Source organism: Halichoerus grypus, chromosome 6 (genome assembly GCF_964656455.1).
Source record: "Halichoerus grypus chromosome 6, mHalGry1.hap1.1, whole genome shotgun sequence".
NCBI lineage: Eukaryota > Metazoa > Chordata > Mammalia > Carnivora > Phocidae > Halichoerus > Halichoerus grypus.
Genome location: NC_135717.1, coordinates 153,103,625 through 153,119,896, shown reverse-complemented (window position 1 = coordinate 153,119,896; position 16,272 = coordinate 153,103,625). Strand labels below are relative to the sequence as shown.

The 16,272-nt window shown below is 35.3% G+C and overlaps 1 protein-coding gene across 3 annotated transcripts in view; it reads left to right on the top strand.

The window, feature by feature from the left end:
- Positions 1-16,272, top strand: part of CEP83 (centrosomal protein 83) — a 129,473-nt gene that overhangs the window by 110,279 nt on the left and 2,922 nt on the right. For all 3 annotated transcript variants that reach the window (XM_078076413.1, XM_078076415.1, XM_078076414.1), the window contains 3 exons: positions 98-255; positions 2,206-2,335; positions 14,749-14,852. In XM_078076413.1, coding sequence (XP_077932539.1) covers positions 98-255; positions 2,206-2,335; positions 14,749-14,852 — 392 coding nt within the window. The remainder of the gene's footprint in view (positions 1-97; positions 256-2,205; positions 2,336-14,748; positions 14,853-16,272) is intronic.

Genomic DNA, 16,272 nt, shown 5'->3' with positions numbered 1-16,272 from the left:
GGGTGGGGCATTTGTGAAGGAAGATGCTTACTATCCTCTTCCTTTCTCATATGGTATTACATATGCGGCCTTATGTTTCTCTTTCCTTTCTTTTAAGCAAATCAGTAGTTTGCAGATCCAAGTGACCTCGCTTGCACAGTCAGAGAATGAGTTGCTGAATTCAAACCAAATGCTGAAGGAAATGGTGGAGAGGTTAAAACAAGAATGCCGAAATTTAAGAAGCCAAGCTGAAAAAGCACAACTAGAAGTTGAAAGGTAGAGTTTGCTCTTTTTTATATACAAACTACTTCTTCTTTCTGCTATATTATATGTAGTTCTTTTAGTGATGATTCCAGTATTGAATGTGTTCTGGGAACTAGTTATAAATACCCTTTGACAGTGTACAATGGTATTAGGTAATGTACTTTGTTTCTAGAGAATGAGCTTTATGGACTCTTGAATTTTTTTTTTTTTAAGGCATTTAGGGCAGAAGACTTTTTTAAAATTCTGCCTAACCACGATATTCTGCAAACCCTCAGAGAAACACTTCTTTAGTCATTGAGTAAACCAATACATTAATACATTTTTTACTTCAAATATCTAAATTCTTCTTCTGAATGCCAGAGAACAGAAAAAAAATTCTGTGACTTGCAAAACTCCCTAAAATTAGAACTATAATCTCTTGGATTTTTCCTTTGAATAGTTCATTTATGTGTTTATTTTTTGGCCTTGAAATTTGTTAGTAGTAGACAGTGTATAGTAAACTGGCAAGGAGGTGGTTTTGGTGATATTCAAGCTCTTATATTCTCTGGAAAATTTTGTTTAGATGTGATAGAAAGCTGCTTTTTTGTATTTGCTTTGTCTTGATAACATGTGAGTATTTTTTTGTTGTTGTTTCTACAAAACATTATTCTTTTTGGATTTTCTCTTCTGAAGGTTACTTTGCCACATAAAACTTTTTTTTTTCCTTTAGTTTCTCATTATTTCATATTTTAAGGCTTTCCATAGTTTCACACATGCAAATTTTAAGAAAAGAAAGTAAGCAAGGTGTTTGTCCATAGTACATTGTGACATTCCACAGGGTCCAAATTATTTTGCTTATATTTTGCAAAAAATAGAAATTTATATCTTGGAATCCCCAAGTGTTTGATTAAAATGCACTTAAGAATTGTAATGACAGTATACCTAGCAAATTTAAATAATTTATCATTGGTTTCTGAATGTTACTCATAGGATTATACAGTAGAAAATAGCTGGATTAAGTGTTAATCAAATATGATTTTGGTCCCAGCTAAAATATTTAAAGTCTTGTATGACCTTAGACACAAAATCTGATATCTCATTTTATAAATCTCATTTGTACTGCCATATTATATGTAGTAATGATACTAAAAATTATGCAAGGTATGCAGAAGAACTTTAAATATATAAATTGTTATAATATCTTAAAATACCATTTATATGAATTTTATTCTATTCAGAAAACATCCTGCGTTGATTTTTCAATCCTGGGTTGATTTTTAGCCAGTTTTATTAGACCCAGTTGGTTTGGTTTTTTTTAATGTTTCAAGTTTTTATTTAAATTCTAGTTAGTTGGCATATAGTATAGTTTTAGTTTCAGGAGTAGAGTTTAGTGATTTATCACTTAGATAAAACACCCAGTGCTCATCACAAGTGCCCTTCTTAATACCCATCACCCATGCTAGATTCAGTTTTTATAGCTTGGTGGTTATCATGGTTCAAAGCTGGTTATCAAGTGTTTGTCCTGCTGTTAATTAGGTGTAAGTCTTAAGCAGACTCCTCATTGAGCAGGGAGCCCGACCTGGGGCTCTATCCCAGGACCCTGAGATCATGACCTGAGCCGTAGCCAGACGCTTAATCCACTAAGCCACTCAGGCGCGCCCTAGGTGTAAGTCTTTAAGCAAATTTGTTTACTTTCTAGGCTTCAGTTTCCTTATCTATAAAATGGAGATGATAGAAGTACTTAACTCAAGGGGTTATTGTGAAGAAAAATGGCGTAGTATACACACTGTTGTCAGCACAGTGCCTGGTTCACAAGAGGTATTCAGTAATGAGAGAACTAGCAGATACGTGACCATGTAAGAGAACCCACAGTTGGATACTTAACAATGTAGTGAAGCAGGTAGTGAGTTTGATTATACTTGAGATAATATCTATTTAATCTTAAGAGTTAACTTCCGTGTTTTGCATACATTCTTTTGACAGGACTTTGGAAGAGAAACAGATACAGTGGTTGGAAGAAAAGCATAAGCTTCAGGAACGTATCACTGACAGAGAAGAAAAGTATAATCAAGCTAAAGAAAAACTGCAGCGAGCTGCAATTGCCCAGAAAAAGGCAAGTGGTTCTTATTAAAGTGATTGCTATAAAGTAAAATATAATTAACTATTCTGGGAGAATAAAATGTAATTAAAACTGAGATTTCATGTATGTTTAATTTGATATTTAAACGTGACATTTTGCTGTCAACCTTGCAGAGATAAATTGGGAAAATGCAAACTGCTTAACAGGTTTATTTCTAAATTTCTTGTTCCAAGTCGGTTTTTCAGAGCCGAAATGCATTTTCCCCACGGTGTTTTTTCATTGATAAAGTTTCTAGACCAGCCCATGTAAGTCTTATTTAACTCATTGTGCACTTAATAAGATTACAGGGCGATTGGGTCTGTTTTAGCTATGCTTAACTAATACTTGTTTGTAACATCCTTTTTGTGGTTAAAATGCTTTTTTGTTTCCAACTCAGAAATGAGGGAGCAAGTATCTCCTTGCCCCAGGAGAAAGTTGCCCCCCCACCCCCGCCCCGGCTTCTGAAACAGCCGTTATAGTTACCACAGCTGTGATCTTTTTTAAGTTTCACTTTGCAAGCGTATTTGCTCCATAACCTAAAAACTTTGTTTTCTTGGAAATAGTTCAGAGCATCATGGAAATAATATAATCAGATGATTCATCTAAGTCAGTGGTTTACAACTTCTTTTCTATTGCAGAAAACCCAAGGAATGTAGCATGGCCCCATCAATAACCATGACTCATGGTGCAGTGATTCAGCACTTATTTTCAACAAGATTTGGTGCATGTGTATGGAAGTGGGGGGTGGGGAGTAGCATTAAAAAAATCCCATAAATGATGTAACATGCCCCCATTTGATAAGTTCCATTAGTAAGGGCATTTGTTTTGGGGAGGCAAGAAGGTCTGAGATGAGAGGAAGGCGCTTCTAGGCATAGGCACACCAGTATCTTAATATTAGTCTGTACGTTTATTGGGAAGGTTAGCTCTTCATATTTACATAAGAGAAGAGAACTGTATATCATTTACATATTCTGAATTTGGAAACCAAAGACACAGTTCCTAGTCACCCATTTATGGTAACTGGATCCAACTGCCAAATGCATCCTGATAGTTGGAGTGACAGTAGGAGAAGTCTACAAGTCATTGTTTCCCCACTTTCTTGATATCTGAATATTGCTTCTCTCTTCCCATAATGCTGGAAGTAGTATAACATTGAGATTAGAAAACAGCATTTACTGTCTGGGACTCTCAGTGTTTTATACTCAGATACAAACACTGTCTTTGATTTTCCCCCTGTGTCTGTCATTTCTTTTTCTTTCTGTCCATATAAGTACTGAGTACTTATGGGTATTAATGGGATTTCAGTGAAGTGTTTTATGGCTTGGGATGATCTTAGAAATTTTACTTATGGTAACTTGTACTGTTTGAAGCCTAGAAGCATCTAAAGCCAGATTTTAGCCAAAAATCGGTAGAAATTATAAAAGCTGATTTTATCTTTCACAGAGAAACGTTTATGTTAAGGTTTTAGAGGTAAGTATTCTGGAGATCAGATTCTAATTACTACTGAGGTTAGTTTGGGTTGACTTCTTTTGGAGCAAAAGTGACATCCAGTGGTGAGAGAGATTACCAGCTAATCATAGGTATACTAGAAAGAGGGGAAGAGCTGATAATTTAAGAAACCTGGCAAAATAACCTTTCATCAATATTGTGACCTGGGGTGAATTTTTTTTTTCTACTGAAATACCTGCCAAATGATGGGTGTGAACATAGGAAATATCCATATCATTTTAAGAAATATGATCTGTGAGTTACGATTTTAAGTCATAGGAAATTGTTAAGTTCAATTCAGTGAATAATTATGACCCAGAGCTTGTGGGACACTTCCTTAGAGGCTTATAGCTTTAAAGTGGGAAAATAGACAATATATGTTACATAGAAATACTATAAAAAGTCTGTGAGTACATATAATTTTAGGGCTGGGGGATTTTAGCATTCAGATAGTTCTTATAGATTAGGAAACTGAAGTGGTAGGTAGCCAAGATTACTTGACTAGTAAGATTCAGTGCCATAACTAAAATTTACATTTTTCTGTTCTTAATCCTGTGTTCTTTCTGTGCTTTTACTCTTTTAATTTCCCAATTTCTTTGATTCCAAATACTTAACTGCTTTTTTCTTCATTGTACCCATATGGGTCTTATTTCTCATGGTAGAATAATCACTATAAAGTTAATTTCTTTAATTCAAACTCTTTCCCATTCAAGTTAAAGATATTGCTTCTAAATGAAAATTTTGGCTGTAAGATGACACAAATAATTCTTAAGAGTGCAATAGACTTTAAGTTCTTTACATGACAAAAATCATAACTTTGTTATGCAGTAAGACTTAAAACAAGTCACAGAATATTAACTGTAGGGCAGAAATCATAATCCTTTAGTGTGTGATTCTTATAACTGGGGAGTAACAGCTTTATTTTTCCCCTGAGGCTAGAAAAGATGGCTTACTGCCATCTGAGTATGTTTGTTTATGCACAAAGCTTATGTCATTTCTGATAAGTGTTTTTGGGTAAGATCTTTGTATAATGATATTTTGCTGTGTTGATTTGTTTGGAAAAACTTGACCAGGTATCTTGAGTTGGAATGCCTTTTTGTGACTGTTGGCTCCTGGGTATGTTTTTCTCTATACATTGTTGAAGTGTGAGTATGAAGAGAGATCTCTTGGTTTGAGCACAGTGGGTTGTACTTTTCCTTTTGAGGCACTTGAGATGACAACTTGTTATTTATATTCTAAGGTATATTTCTCTGAAATTATTCTTGATTAGATTATTGTTATGAATGTTTTTGGGGAAAAAAAATGAACTGTAGTCTTGAAGTTGTAAAATATCTGTTGAATATGTTGTGTGGCCTAGCATTATATTCTACACGTAGGGGAAAATAGAAGCCATGATTAATTCCTGCTTTTGATGACCATATAATCTAGTTGGAGAAATAAGATACATGCAATACCTAAAGAATACTAATAGTCACTCTCAGGTGATCTGTTTGGACACTAAAGTTTGAGACCAGGTTCAGGGAGAAGAAAGCCTGAAGACAGGAAGACCAGTTAGGAAGCTATTTTAATACAATGAGGTAAGAAGTGTGGAATTTGGGCTTGTGATATAGGAATGAAGGTAAAAGGTGACACTTTAGAATTATTTTAAAAGTTATAGCATATGGTGCTAAATAAGAAGGAAGAAAAAATATGAAGTGTTTTAGTTGTGAGAGGATATAAATGGAGTTGTCATGATGGAGTAGGGAGAGAACACATGTCAACTGGAGTAGAAAGAGAAGATAAGTTCCACCAAACACATGTCAGAACTGAAGTGAAGGTGGCACATCCCTGTACTCATGTCCCAGCCTCTTAAGTGAGGGTACCATGTAAGTAACTAGAAATAATGGAATGTAAAGCATGGAGATCAGTAATTCAGATTAAAGATAAAGAATTAGACCCTTGAGATTTTGGAGATGACTGAAGAATAAAAGGACTAAGAATTAAGTTGACTTAGAAAGAGGAACTAGATTTAGTAGAGGAATGGTCATAGAGGTAGAAGCTATGGTATGGTGTTGTAAAAGTCACAGGAAAAGAAAGGTATCAAAGATAAATGGTCATTTAGCATGATTACTGAAAAGAGTTCATTGAATTTGGCAATAAGGTGGTAAAAGAGGAATCCCAGGTTTGGTTCTTGTATTAGTGTTCTTTTGATTTTTCTATTGCTCCTTTGTGTTGTAATAATACTTGTAACACTAAGGCATCCACTTGACAATGCTGTGATTGTATTGGACCACTAAAATCAAAATTAAAATCATTCCTTACAGCCAGTTTCCCCTCTGAACTTTCATTGCTTTCAGTAGAATGTCATTCTTCCTATCACTTACGCTTCAAACCTTTGATTCACCCCTCCCCCATATCTAGTCACTGTATTGGTTTCCAAGGGCTGCTGTAACAAATACTGCAAACTGTGTGGCTTAAAACATCAGAAAGGTATTATTTCATAGTCTTGGAGGTCAGAAGTCCAAAATCAAGATGCCTGTAGGGCCATGCTCCCTCCAAAGGCTGGATCTGTTCCACACTTCTCTCCTAGCTTCTGGTGGTTGCTAGCAATCCCTGAGTTTTCCTTGGCTTGTAGGCATATCATTTCATTCTGTCCCTCTGTCCTCATCTGGTGTTCTCCCTATGTGTCTTGTGGAGTTTACAATAGTTGTAGAGCATGAAAGATGTAAATCAAAGATGACAGCTATTCATTGTTAGTCTATGAATAACAAAAGACACTCCTGTCACTCAGGAAATTCCAAGGATTTTAGGAACTCTGTGCTAGAAACGCAGGACAAAGACCAAATAAATTTCTTTCTATATCATGGTCACATTCTGAGGTTCTCGGTGGACATGAATATTTGGGAGACACCACTCAACCCAGTACAGTCACTCGGGCCTATGAATTCTTCCTTTATAATGTGTCTTGCATTTTTTCCCTTCACCTCATTTCCTTTTATTCCTGTTGCTAACATCCTAACTCAGGCTCTATCCACTACCAGGTTTCTCTGTATTCATTTAGCCAATTTATTCAAGAAATTTATTGAGTACCTACTTCTGTATCCATCTGGTAGTTTCGTTCACTGGAATAGAGAAATAAAGATTGTGCTGAGGAGTTTACATTGCAGTGGGTGGATGACAGAGTAAAGAAACAAATATTTGTCAGGTGGAGATGTGTGCTAACAGGAAAACTAAGGGGGATAGAGGGTGCTTTTTTAAATAGGTGGTCAGGGAAGGCTTTTTTGATAAGGTAACATTTGAGCAGAGACCTGAGGGGAAGATGCCGTGTTCTATATGTAGGGGAACAGTATTCCAGACAGAATAGCAAGTAAAAAGAGAGTGGCAGGAGTCTGCTTTGTATGTTGAAGGAATGCAAAGAAGGAGAGCTAGGTAGCTGGAATGGAGAGAAGTAGTAGACCAGGTGATGTTTTTATTCTTTGGTTTTTATTCTAAATGTGGTAGGAACACAATGGAGAGTTCTAAATTGAAAAATAATAAAATCTGAATTATATATTAGAAGAATCTCTGGCTGTTGTGTAGAGGGACAAATAGTGGAGTGGTAGTCAGATTCTGTCTATATTTTAAAGGTGGAGTTTACAATAGTTATAGAGCATGAAAGATGTAAATCAAAGATGACCTAAGATGCTGGGCTTGAGCACTTTGTTAAAATAGAGTTGCTATTTACTGACATGGGAAAGACTTTAGAAGAAATGGGTTTGGCAGTAAAATAAAGATGCTTCTTTTGGACATGTTAGCTCTTTGAGATACCCATTAGACTTCCACGTGGAGATGTTCACTAGTCTGGTGGATACATGAATTGGGAATTCAGGAAGGAAGACTAGACTAGAAATAAAGACTTGGGAGTTCTCATCAGATAAATGGTATTGAAAGCAAAGGGGTTGAATGAAGTCAACTAGAAAGTAAAGGAAGACTAAGAAGAGAATGGGTCTGAGGATTGAGCTTTGAGGAATGCCGAAGTTTAGAAGTTGAGAAGAAAAGGAATAAGAAAAGAAAACTAGGAGAACCAAGAAGCTACTGGATGCCAAGTGAAGAAAAGTGCTTCAAGAAAGATCAACTATATCAAATGACGTTGAGAGTAAGATGATAAAATAGCAATATGAAGACTAGGGATTCATTTGGCTATGCAGTGATTGTTGGTGGCCTTGTCAAGAGTTGTTGCCAGATTGAAGTGGAAGATAGAGTTTGTCTAAGGAATTTCGTCGTAAAAAGTAGAGAACTGGGGTGGTAGCTAGGGAGGGTTGTGAGTTCAAAGACTTCTTTTAAGGGAGGGGTGAATTATAGAATGATTCAGTAGCAAGGGGAAAATCAGTGATGCAGGAGAAAGGGGACAATTGCACAAATGATATTCTTTAGCAGCAATTGAGAGGTGGAAGGCGTAGAAACACAGTGTATCTATTATAACTGGGAAAAAGGCAAAATATATGATTATAAATTTCTGGTAAATTGATAGATGTGTGGAAATTTTCTCCTGATGGCTACAGTTTTCTTAGTGCAAAAAAGAATCCACGTCTTTAGCTCAGACTGTGAAGAATGCAGGTGTTAGATATCTGAGGAGAGACAAGAAGTTGTAAAAGAACATGAGACTTCGGGAGAGTGATTGGATTAGGAAAATTAGGGAGGAGCGTCAGGTAGCACAGTGCATAGTTGTATTTGTGTTTGCCACCTGTGTTCAGTTGTGTAGGTCCAGACATGCAGTCAGTAGAGAGTTGTATTTAATGAAAGTCCCAAGTTTTTCCAGGTGAGTTTGAAGAAGAGGGAGACTTGGGTCAAGGTACTGAGGGTGTCTGCAAAGAAATGATTATAGTGAGGGGGTCTAAGGCATTCACTGGGTCTTTTAGTTAACTAACCAACCAGTGCTTTTATTGCATTCTAGCTCATTTCCTGGCACCTAGTAAGTGCTCAGTAAATGGTTGGTTGTTTTACAGTGATCAGGATGAAGACACCATTGTCCTGAACTCTGACTTGAAGCTTTATCTCCAGATTTGCCTCTTAAGAGGCAAACTTCAGAGTCTATCTCATATACTGATGCCATATCAAACTTCTCAAAACAGTATCTTTTACTTATCAGTCCCTTGCTGGAGAACCTTCAGGCAGATCCACATCCCCATAGTATTACAGATTCTCCCTAATTAATTTCTTATCCTTTCCAGAAAGCCCTTTCTCATGATTTGGTACTCATAGACTGGAATTCCCTTCAGAAATCCCTATATTTTGTATTGCCCATAGTTAATACAGGGCCCAGTTAATGTGTACTCTGTGTGTGTGTGTGTGTGTGTGTGTGTATACTTAAGATTTGATGATAAATTTTGTATTACAGTTTAAATGAGCAATAAAAACGGAGAAATATAACTATTTGGAGATATAATGGAGAAGTTTTAAGATTGCAGGTTTATAACAATCATACAATAATGAAGTATTAAGCATTTTCATCTTTACAATGTCTGCTACTAGTTGGACTAAAATTCCTAAAAGGAGCATATGCTTTTGATAATGACAGACTAGGAAATATTGTGGATCAGCTCTCCACATGAAAACTAGAAGAATCGGACAAAGTATTTAAAAAAATATCTCCACAGAGGGCAGCAAAGAATTAGGAGGCCAAGATCCTGGAGAGGTAGGAAACAGAGAGAGGTGAGCATGGCCATGTGAGGTTGCTTTTCCCTTAGAGGAAACTGCTGTTTCCTGAAGAGACAGCTGAGAGGCTGAGAAGTGAAGCAAAGCTTTTGACAACTTCACAGGGCTTGGGGAACAAAAATTGGAGTTCAGAATTTGCCAGAGAGAGGATCTCAGGTCTAAGTATGCTAGTACTTTGGGTTGGGACCCCGAAGGGGAAGGATATACCCTTGGACTAAGAATGAACTGGAAATAGCCTAGCCCTTGCAAGTATTGAAACATAGCTTCAGATAATGTCAGTCCTTATAATTAGATTAAATTTATCCAAATTGTTAGTGTTTCTAGCTGCCTGCAAGAAACAAATGTAAATCTACTTTGGGGGAAAATAACATTATAAACTTCAAATTGTTTCCATAGTTTTAAAATATATAATAAATAAAAAATTAAAAATAAGCATAAATAAATAAAATATAAATAATAAACACAGATACCACTGCATACCTATTAGAATGGCTAAAATCTGAAACACCGACTGTACTAAACAGTGACAAAGATAGGAACAAATAGAAACTCTCATTCATTGTGTGGAATGGGAACAGGGTACAGCCATTTTGGAATACACTTTGGTAGTTTCTTACAAAGTTAGACATAGTCAAACCAGACCATCCGGCAATCATGCTCCTAGATATTTATTCAAATGCATTGAAAACTTATGTTCACACACAAAAAAACACATAAACGTTTATAGCAGCTTTATTCATTATTTGTCAAAACTTGGAAGTAAGCAAGATATCCTTCAATAGCTAAATGGATTAAAAAAAAAAGAACTGTTCTACGTCCATACAGTGGATATTTTTATTTAGCAATAAAAACAAATGAGCTGTCAACCCATGCAAAGATGTGGAGGAACCTTAAGTTCATGTTGCTTGGTGTGAAGGAAACCAGTCTGAAAAGACTATATACTGAATGATTTCAACTATGTGACATTCTGGAAAAGGCAAAACTATGGAGACAGAAAAAAAACTCCAGTGGTTGCCAGGGGTGGAGAGGGTAGGGGTAAGGATGAATAGGTAGAGCAAGGGAATTTTGTAGGGCTGTGAAACTATTCCGTATAATACCATAATAGTGGATACATGATATCATGCATTTGTCAAAACCTATAGAACTGTACAACACAAAGATTGAAACTTCATGTCAGCTATGGACTTTAGTTAATAATATTATTTCAGTATTGATTCATTAGTAAATGTACCACATCCATGTAAGATGTTAGTAATAGGGGAAACTGTGAAGGGGGTAGTATATGGGAACTCTCTACTGTTACATTTTTCTGTGCAAACCCAAAACTACTTTAACTCTATTAATAAAGAATAATCGTCATCATCATCATCAACATCATCCCAACCACATGAGGAAATAACACTGAAAAGCAAGAGAAATGATAACCAATAAAAACAGACTCCCCAGTAGAGGATCCAGGTAATGAAGTTATCAGATATAGAATTTAAAACTAACATATTGTTTTAGGCTTAGAAAATAAAAGCTTGAGAATTGCTCCAGAAAACAAAACCATTAAAATAAATAGCAAGTTTAGAACTAAAATACACAATAACTGAATTATGAACTTAGTGGATAGATTTAACTGCAGACACCGTCATCATTCTCAAGATATGACCAGAAATCAATGAAACAAAATATACGCTAGAGAAAATTTTAAATACCAAGGGCTAATTTTTTTTTTTTTAAAAATCAGCTTTTAAAAGATTAATAAAATTGATAAAGCCTTAGACTCATTTTTTCCTAACTCCCCACAATATAGGTAGGAAGTAAACACAGATGAACAATATCATGAATGAAAAAGGGGTATCACTATATTTCTTTCTTTCTTTTTTTCCCAAGATTCTAAGTAATCTCTACACCCAACGTGGGGCTCAAATTACAACTCTGAGATCAAGAGTTGCTTGCTCTACCGACCGAGCCAGTCAGGTGGCCCTATTATAGATATTAAAACAATAAGAATATTATATAAATAACTGTGCTAATTATGCAGTTTAGATGAACAAATTCTTTGAGGAACATCTTAACAAAACTAATACAGGAAGAATTAGGTAATCTGAATAGTCCTGTATCTGTTAAGTAAATGGAATCCATAATTTAAAACCTTCCATAGAGAAAATGCCTGGTTCATTTGGCTTCACTGATAAATTCTACCAAATACTTAAGAAATAATACCATTCTTAACACAGACTTTCCCAGGAAATAGAAAGGAAAACATCCCACTTCTTATATAAGGTTAGAACCCAACATTGTTGGGTTTATGACATCATAAACAGATGTAAAAGTCTTAAATACTAGTAAACTGAATCTGGTGATATATAAAAATGATAATATACCATGAACATGTAGGGTTTATTCTAGGAATATAAAGTAGCTTAACATTCAAAATTGATTAGTATAATTCAACACTGTAACAGAACAAAGAAGAAAAACTATTGTGATCATCTTAATAGACATAAAAATCTGACAAAATTTAACATCCTTTCACAGTAAACTCATTAAAATAGGAATAGAAGGGATTTTGTAACTACAAAAGTCCTACATCTAACATCATACTTACTGATTAAATATTGAATGTGTCCCTCCACCCACCCAAGTCCAGGAACAAGACAAGTATGTGAACTATCACCATTTTGTTTAACATTTCATTGGAGGTCCTAGCTAGTATAATAAGACAAGAAAAAGAAATAAAAGATTTATAAAGAGTGGAAAGGAGGAAGTAAAATTGTCATTCACACATGACATGATTGTATATGAATAAAAATGCAAACATCTATCAAGCTGTTACGTACAATTTAAAATTGCTGGAAAAAGGTCAAGTAACAAATAGGGGATTTTTTTGTTATCCTATTTTACTATTCCTAGCAATTCTGTGAATAATAACTAAATTTAAGTACTCATATGAATCATTTTGTTGTGTTTGCCTTCTTAGGCTATTACAGGGTTCAACAGTCTTTTTTTTTTTGAGAGATAATTGACATATTAACATGTCAGTTTCAGGTAGACAACATAATGATTTGATATTTTTATATATTGTGAAATGATCACAATAAATGAGTCTAGTTAATATCCATCACCATACATAAATAAAAAATTTTTTTTCTTCTGATGAGAACTTTTACGGTTTACTCTTGTAGCAACTTCCAAATACGTGATACAGTATAGTTATCATGCTGTATTACATCCCTGGGACTTACTTTATAACATAAGATTTGTATCTTTTGACTCCCTTGACCCATTTTGCCCATCCCTCACCGCCTGCCTCTGGCAACCACCAATTTGTTGTTTGTATCTGTGAGCTTGTTTCATTTGTTTAGGTTCTCCAGATAAGTGAGGTTATACAGTATTTTTTCTTTCTCTGCCTGCCGTAACGCCCTCAGGGTCCATCCATGTTGCCACAAATGACAAGATTTCCTTCTTTTTTATGACTGAATCATATTCCATTGTGTATGTAATTGCTGGATTATATGGTAGTTCTATTTTTAATTTTTTTAGGAACCAGCGTACTGTTTTCCATAGTGGCTGCGCTCACAGATTGCTGGTGAGCATGTAATTAATGGAACCACTTTAGAAAACTGGTGGTATTTATTAAAGCTGTGACTCACTCCTGAGTATATACTCAAGAGAAATGAGTGCATATATCAACCAAAAACATGTTAAGGAATGTTCATAGAAACTTTATTCATAATAACCTCAACATTGAAACAGTTCTGGTTTTCATTATGAGAATGGGTAAGATGTATATTTATAAAATGGATGACAACATAACAATGGAAAAGAACTGCCATACAATAACATGGCTTAGTCATATGGACAACATATTTAACAACAACAAAAAACCCCAGAGACTGAAGAGTATATACTGTATGATTCTTTAAATTCGGGTAGATTGGTGGATAGACAGAGTTCTAAATTACCTGTAAACATATAAATATATACTTACGGTGATTAAGGACAGAAGAATGGTTCCTTTGCCAGGGTAGAGGGGAGGAGGCACAAGGCAACCTTTTGGGGTGCTGGAGGATGGGAAGTGATGGGAAGCATGAAAAAGAATGCCCAAAGCAGTGTTATTTCCCAACTGGAAATAATCAAAGATGACCCCCAGTGGTGGACCAGGTAGATACATTAAACTCTGTGATATTCGTAAGTACAGGACAACATGTGGTGAGGTACTATTCCTGTAAGCAAGAACACGAATACATCTCACAATCTTGAGTGAAAAAAGCCATTTGTAAAAGAATTTCAAATAGACTATGATTCTGGTCATATGAAAATCAGCAAAACTGTGCTCTAGCTTTGGAAGTAAATTAGTTGGTTGCCTTTTCAGAGGATAGAAGGGGGTAGAGACTGAAAAGAGGAGGGGTCGGGGCACTTCTGGTATGGCAGTGCTCTTGACCCATGAGGTAAGAGGGTCAGCATTTGCTTTGTGCTTTTACATTTTGCTTTACGTTTACATTCTGTGCATTTTTCTATAAGCCTGATATATGATATACTTCAGTAAAAGAGTTACAAAACAAATACCTGAAAGGTCTGTAGCTACTAAATCAATTGCAACATTTATACATATTTTTTCTATAAAAAAACAAAACCTCATATAAAAATGAAAAACTAATTACCTTTGTTTATATACCACTTTTGCATTATACACTGATTTTTCCATATTAGAAAATTTTCCCTTTGTAAAGTTTAAATTTTTTCTTTTTAATATTTAGAAAGGCATACTTTGAAACTGAAATGCATCCATAATCTGTCTTAGCTTTCTGATCCTTTATTGCTTTGGTAACAATTTATCAATTGTAAGCATGCTTTTAATTTTAAATTTTTAGTTCTTTCATAAAACATGTATCTTTTGGGAAAATAAAGAGCTTGTGATTCCTTATCAGGTGACAGGTAAACTCATTAGTAAAATTTGACTCCTTCCTTTTTTAGATATTTTATTTGCAGCAATTTAGTTATTGATACCCATTTTCTGGTTTGGCATTCATAACAGTTCTGTTTGTCACAATGAGGATATGAGGTACATTTGTGGCTTATTATCTTTGCAGTTTTCAATAAGAATCCTATCTACTAATCTTTCCTCCTAGTATTCACTGAAAATACTTACCTCTAAGTAAAATTTCTCTTGTTGAGTAAAATATTCTCTCTATATTTTGTTCAAAGAGGAGATTTTGTATTAATGTATTTGCTCACATTGTTTCTTTTTTTTCTAGAGAAAATCTCTTCATGAAAACAAATTGAAGAGACTGCAGGAGAAAGTAGAAGTCTTAGAGGCAAAGAGAGAAGAATTAGAAACAGAAAATCAGGTGTTAAATAGGTAATTGTTTGTATAAATACATATCCCATATAGTGACATTATAGAACTTTGATACTGAGTATAATGCACTTTGTTTTCTTTTAAAATGTACTTTTTCATTGTTTCCTCTATAATGCACTTGTTTTCTTTTATGTTTAAAAGAACTCTAAAACTGTTGTACTCCTAATTCATTATCCTTATTATTTTTTTTCTGGCTGAATGTTTCTTCAAACCAGAAGGTCTTTAAACACATGCCAGGCATTTGTGTTATGGTTGGGACTGACAGGAAAGGTCACTGGCTTTGGTAGCCAGGAGTGGTGTGAGTTCTTGCTACTGAGACAAGAGAGTTGTAGCATTGCATAGTTCCAAAAATGTGTCTGGAATTTTGAATCAAGATTTTTGATTTCTTGTTGTGGAAAAATATTATTGGCCCAGAACTTCTGGTTTTTCATTTACATACAAACATAGCTAATCTGCATGATGAGCATGTTTGAGCAGAGATGATTTGCCATATTAACTTAGTGGTAGTGGCATTGTATGACCTATTTGATTCTAGCTAATACAGACTTTTTAAATTCAGCTAATTTCAGTGGTAGCCTTCAGCACGAGACAGTGTCAGACTTTTCTGAAATTGCCTATAATACCAAGCAGTGATGTTTTATTTAGAATGTGCACCTGTCTTCCTTGGATGTGATTGTTACCAAAATGTGGAAGTTGTTTTTCTGGAACACCTGAAGTTTATAGACTATGGAATTCATGCCCTTTCTTTTCTTTTTCTTTTCTTTCTTCCTTTCCTTTCCTTTCCTTTCCGAACGGGAGAGTCGGGGGGAGAGCAGAGGGAGAGAGAAAATCTTAAGCAGATGGGGCTCAGTCTCACAACCCTGAGATCATGACCTGAGTCAAAATTAAGAGTCAGATGCTTAACTGACTTAGCTATCCAGGGGTCCCAAATTCATGCCAGCTTTATAATACTGTTCCAAAATAAGAAGCCACCAAATTTCTTTTAAATCAAAATTCAATCTCCTACCTCTTCTATAACCATTAATTTTGAAATATTATCAAGATTGGGCAGCCATGGCACTGATCATCTAGAACTTTGAGTGGTTTTGAAAACTGTATTTAATTAGTGGTGTGGTTGATGGTGAGGAAATTCATGTCCAAAAAGGTGATGGTATGTAAAGGCCTGAAAAGTTAGCTTTTTTATCCCAAATCCTTTTCCCCTAAAGTTGGTGGGTAGCTTCACCTTTGTCATTAGTTACATTTCTTTTTTAAGAATTATTTGAGAGAGAGAGACAGGGAGTGAGTGTGTGTGCGTGTGGGTGGGTTGGGGCGGGGAGAGAGAGAGAGAAACTTTAGCAGGCTTCTGCTCAGCTCAGAGTCCCATGTGGGCTTGATCTCCCAACCCTGAGATTATGACCTGAGCCGAAACCAAGAGTTGGTT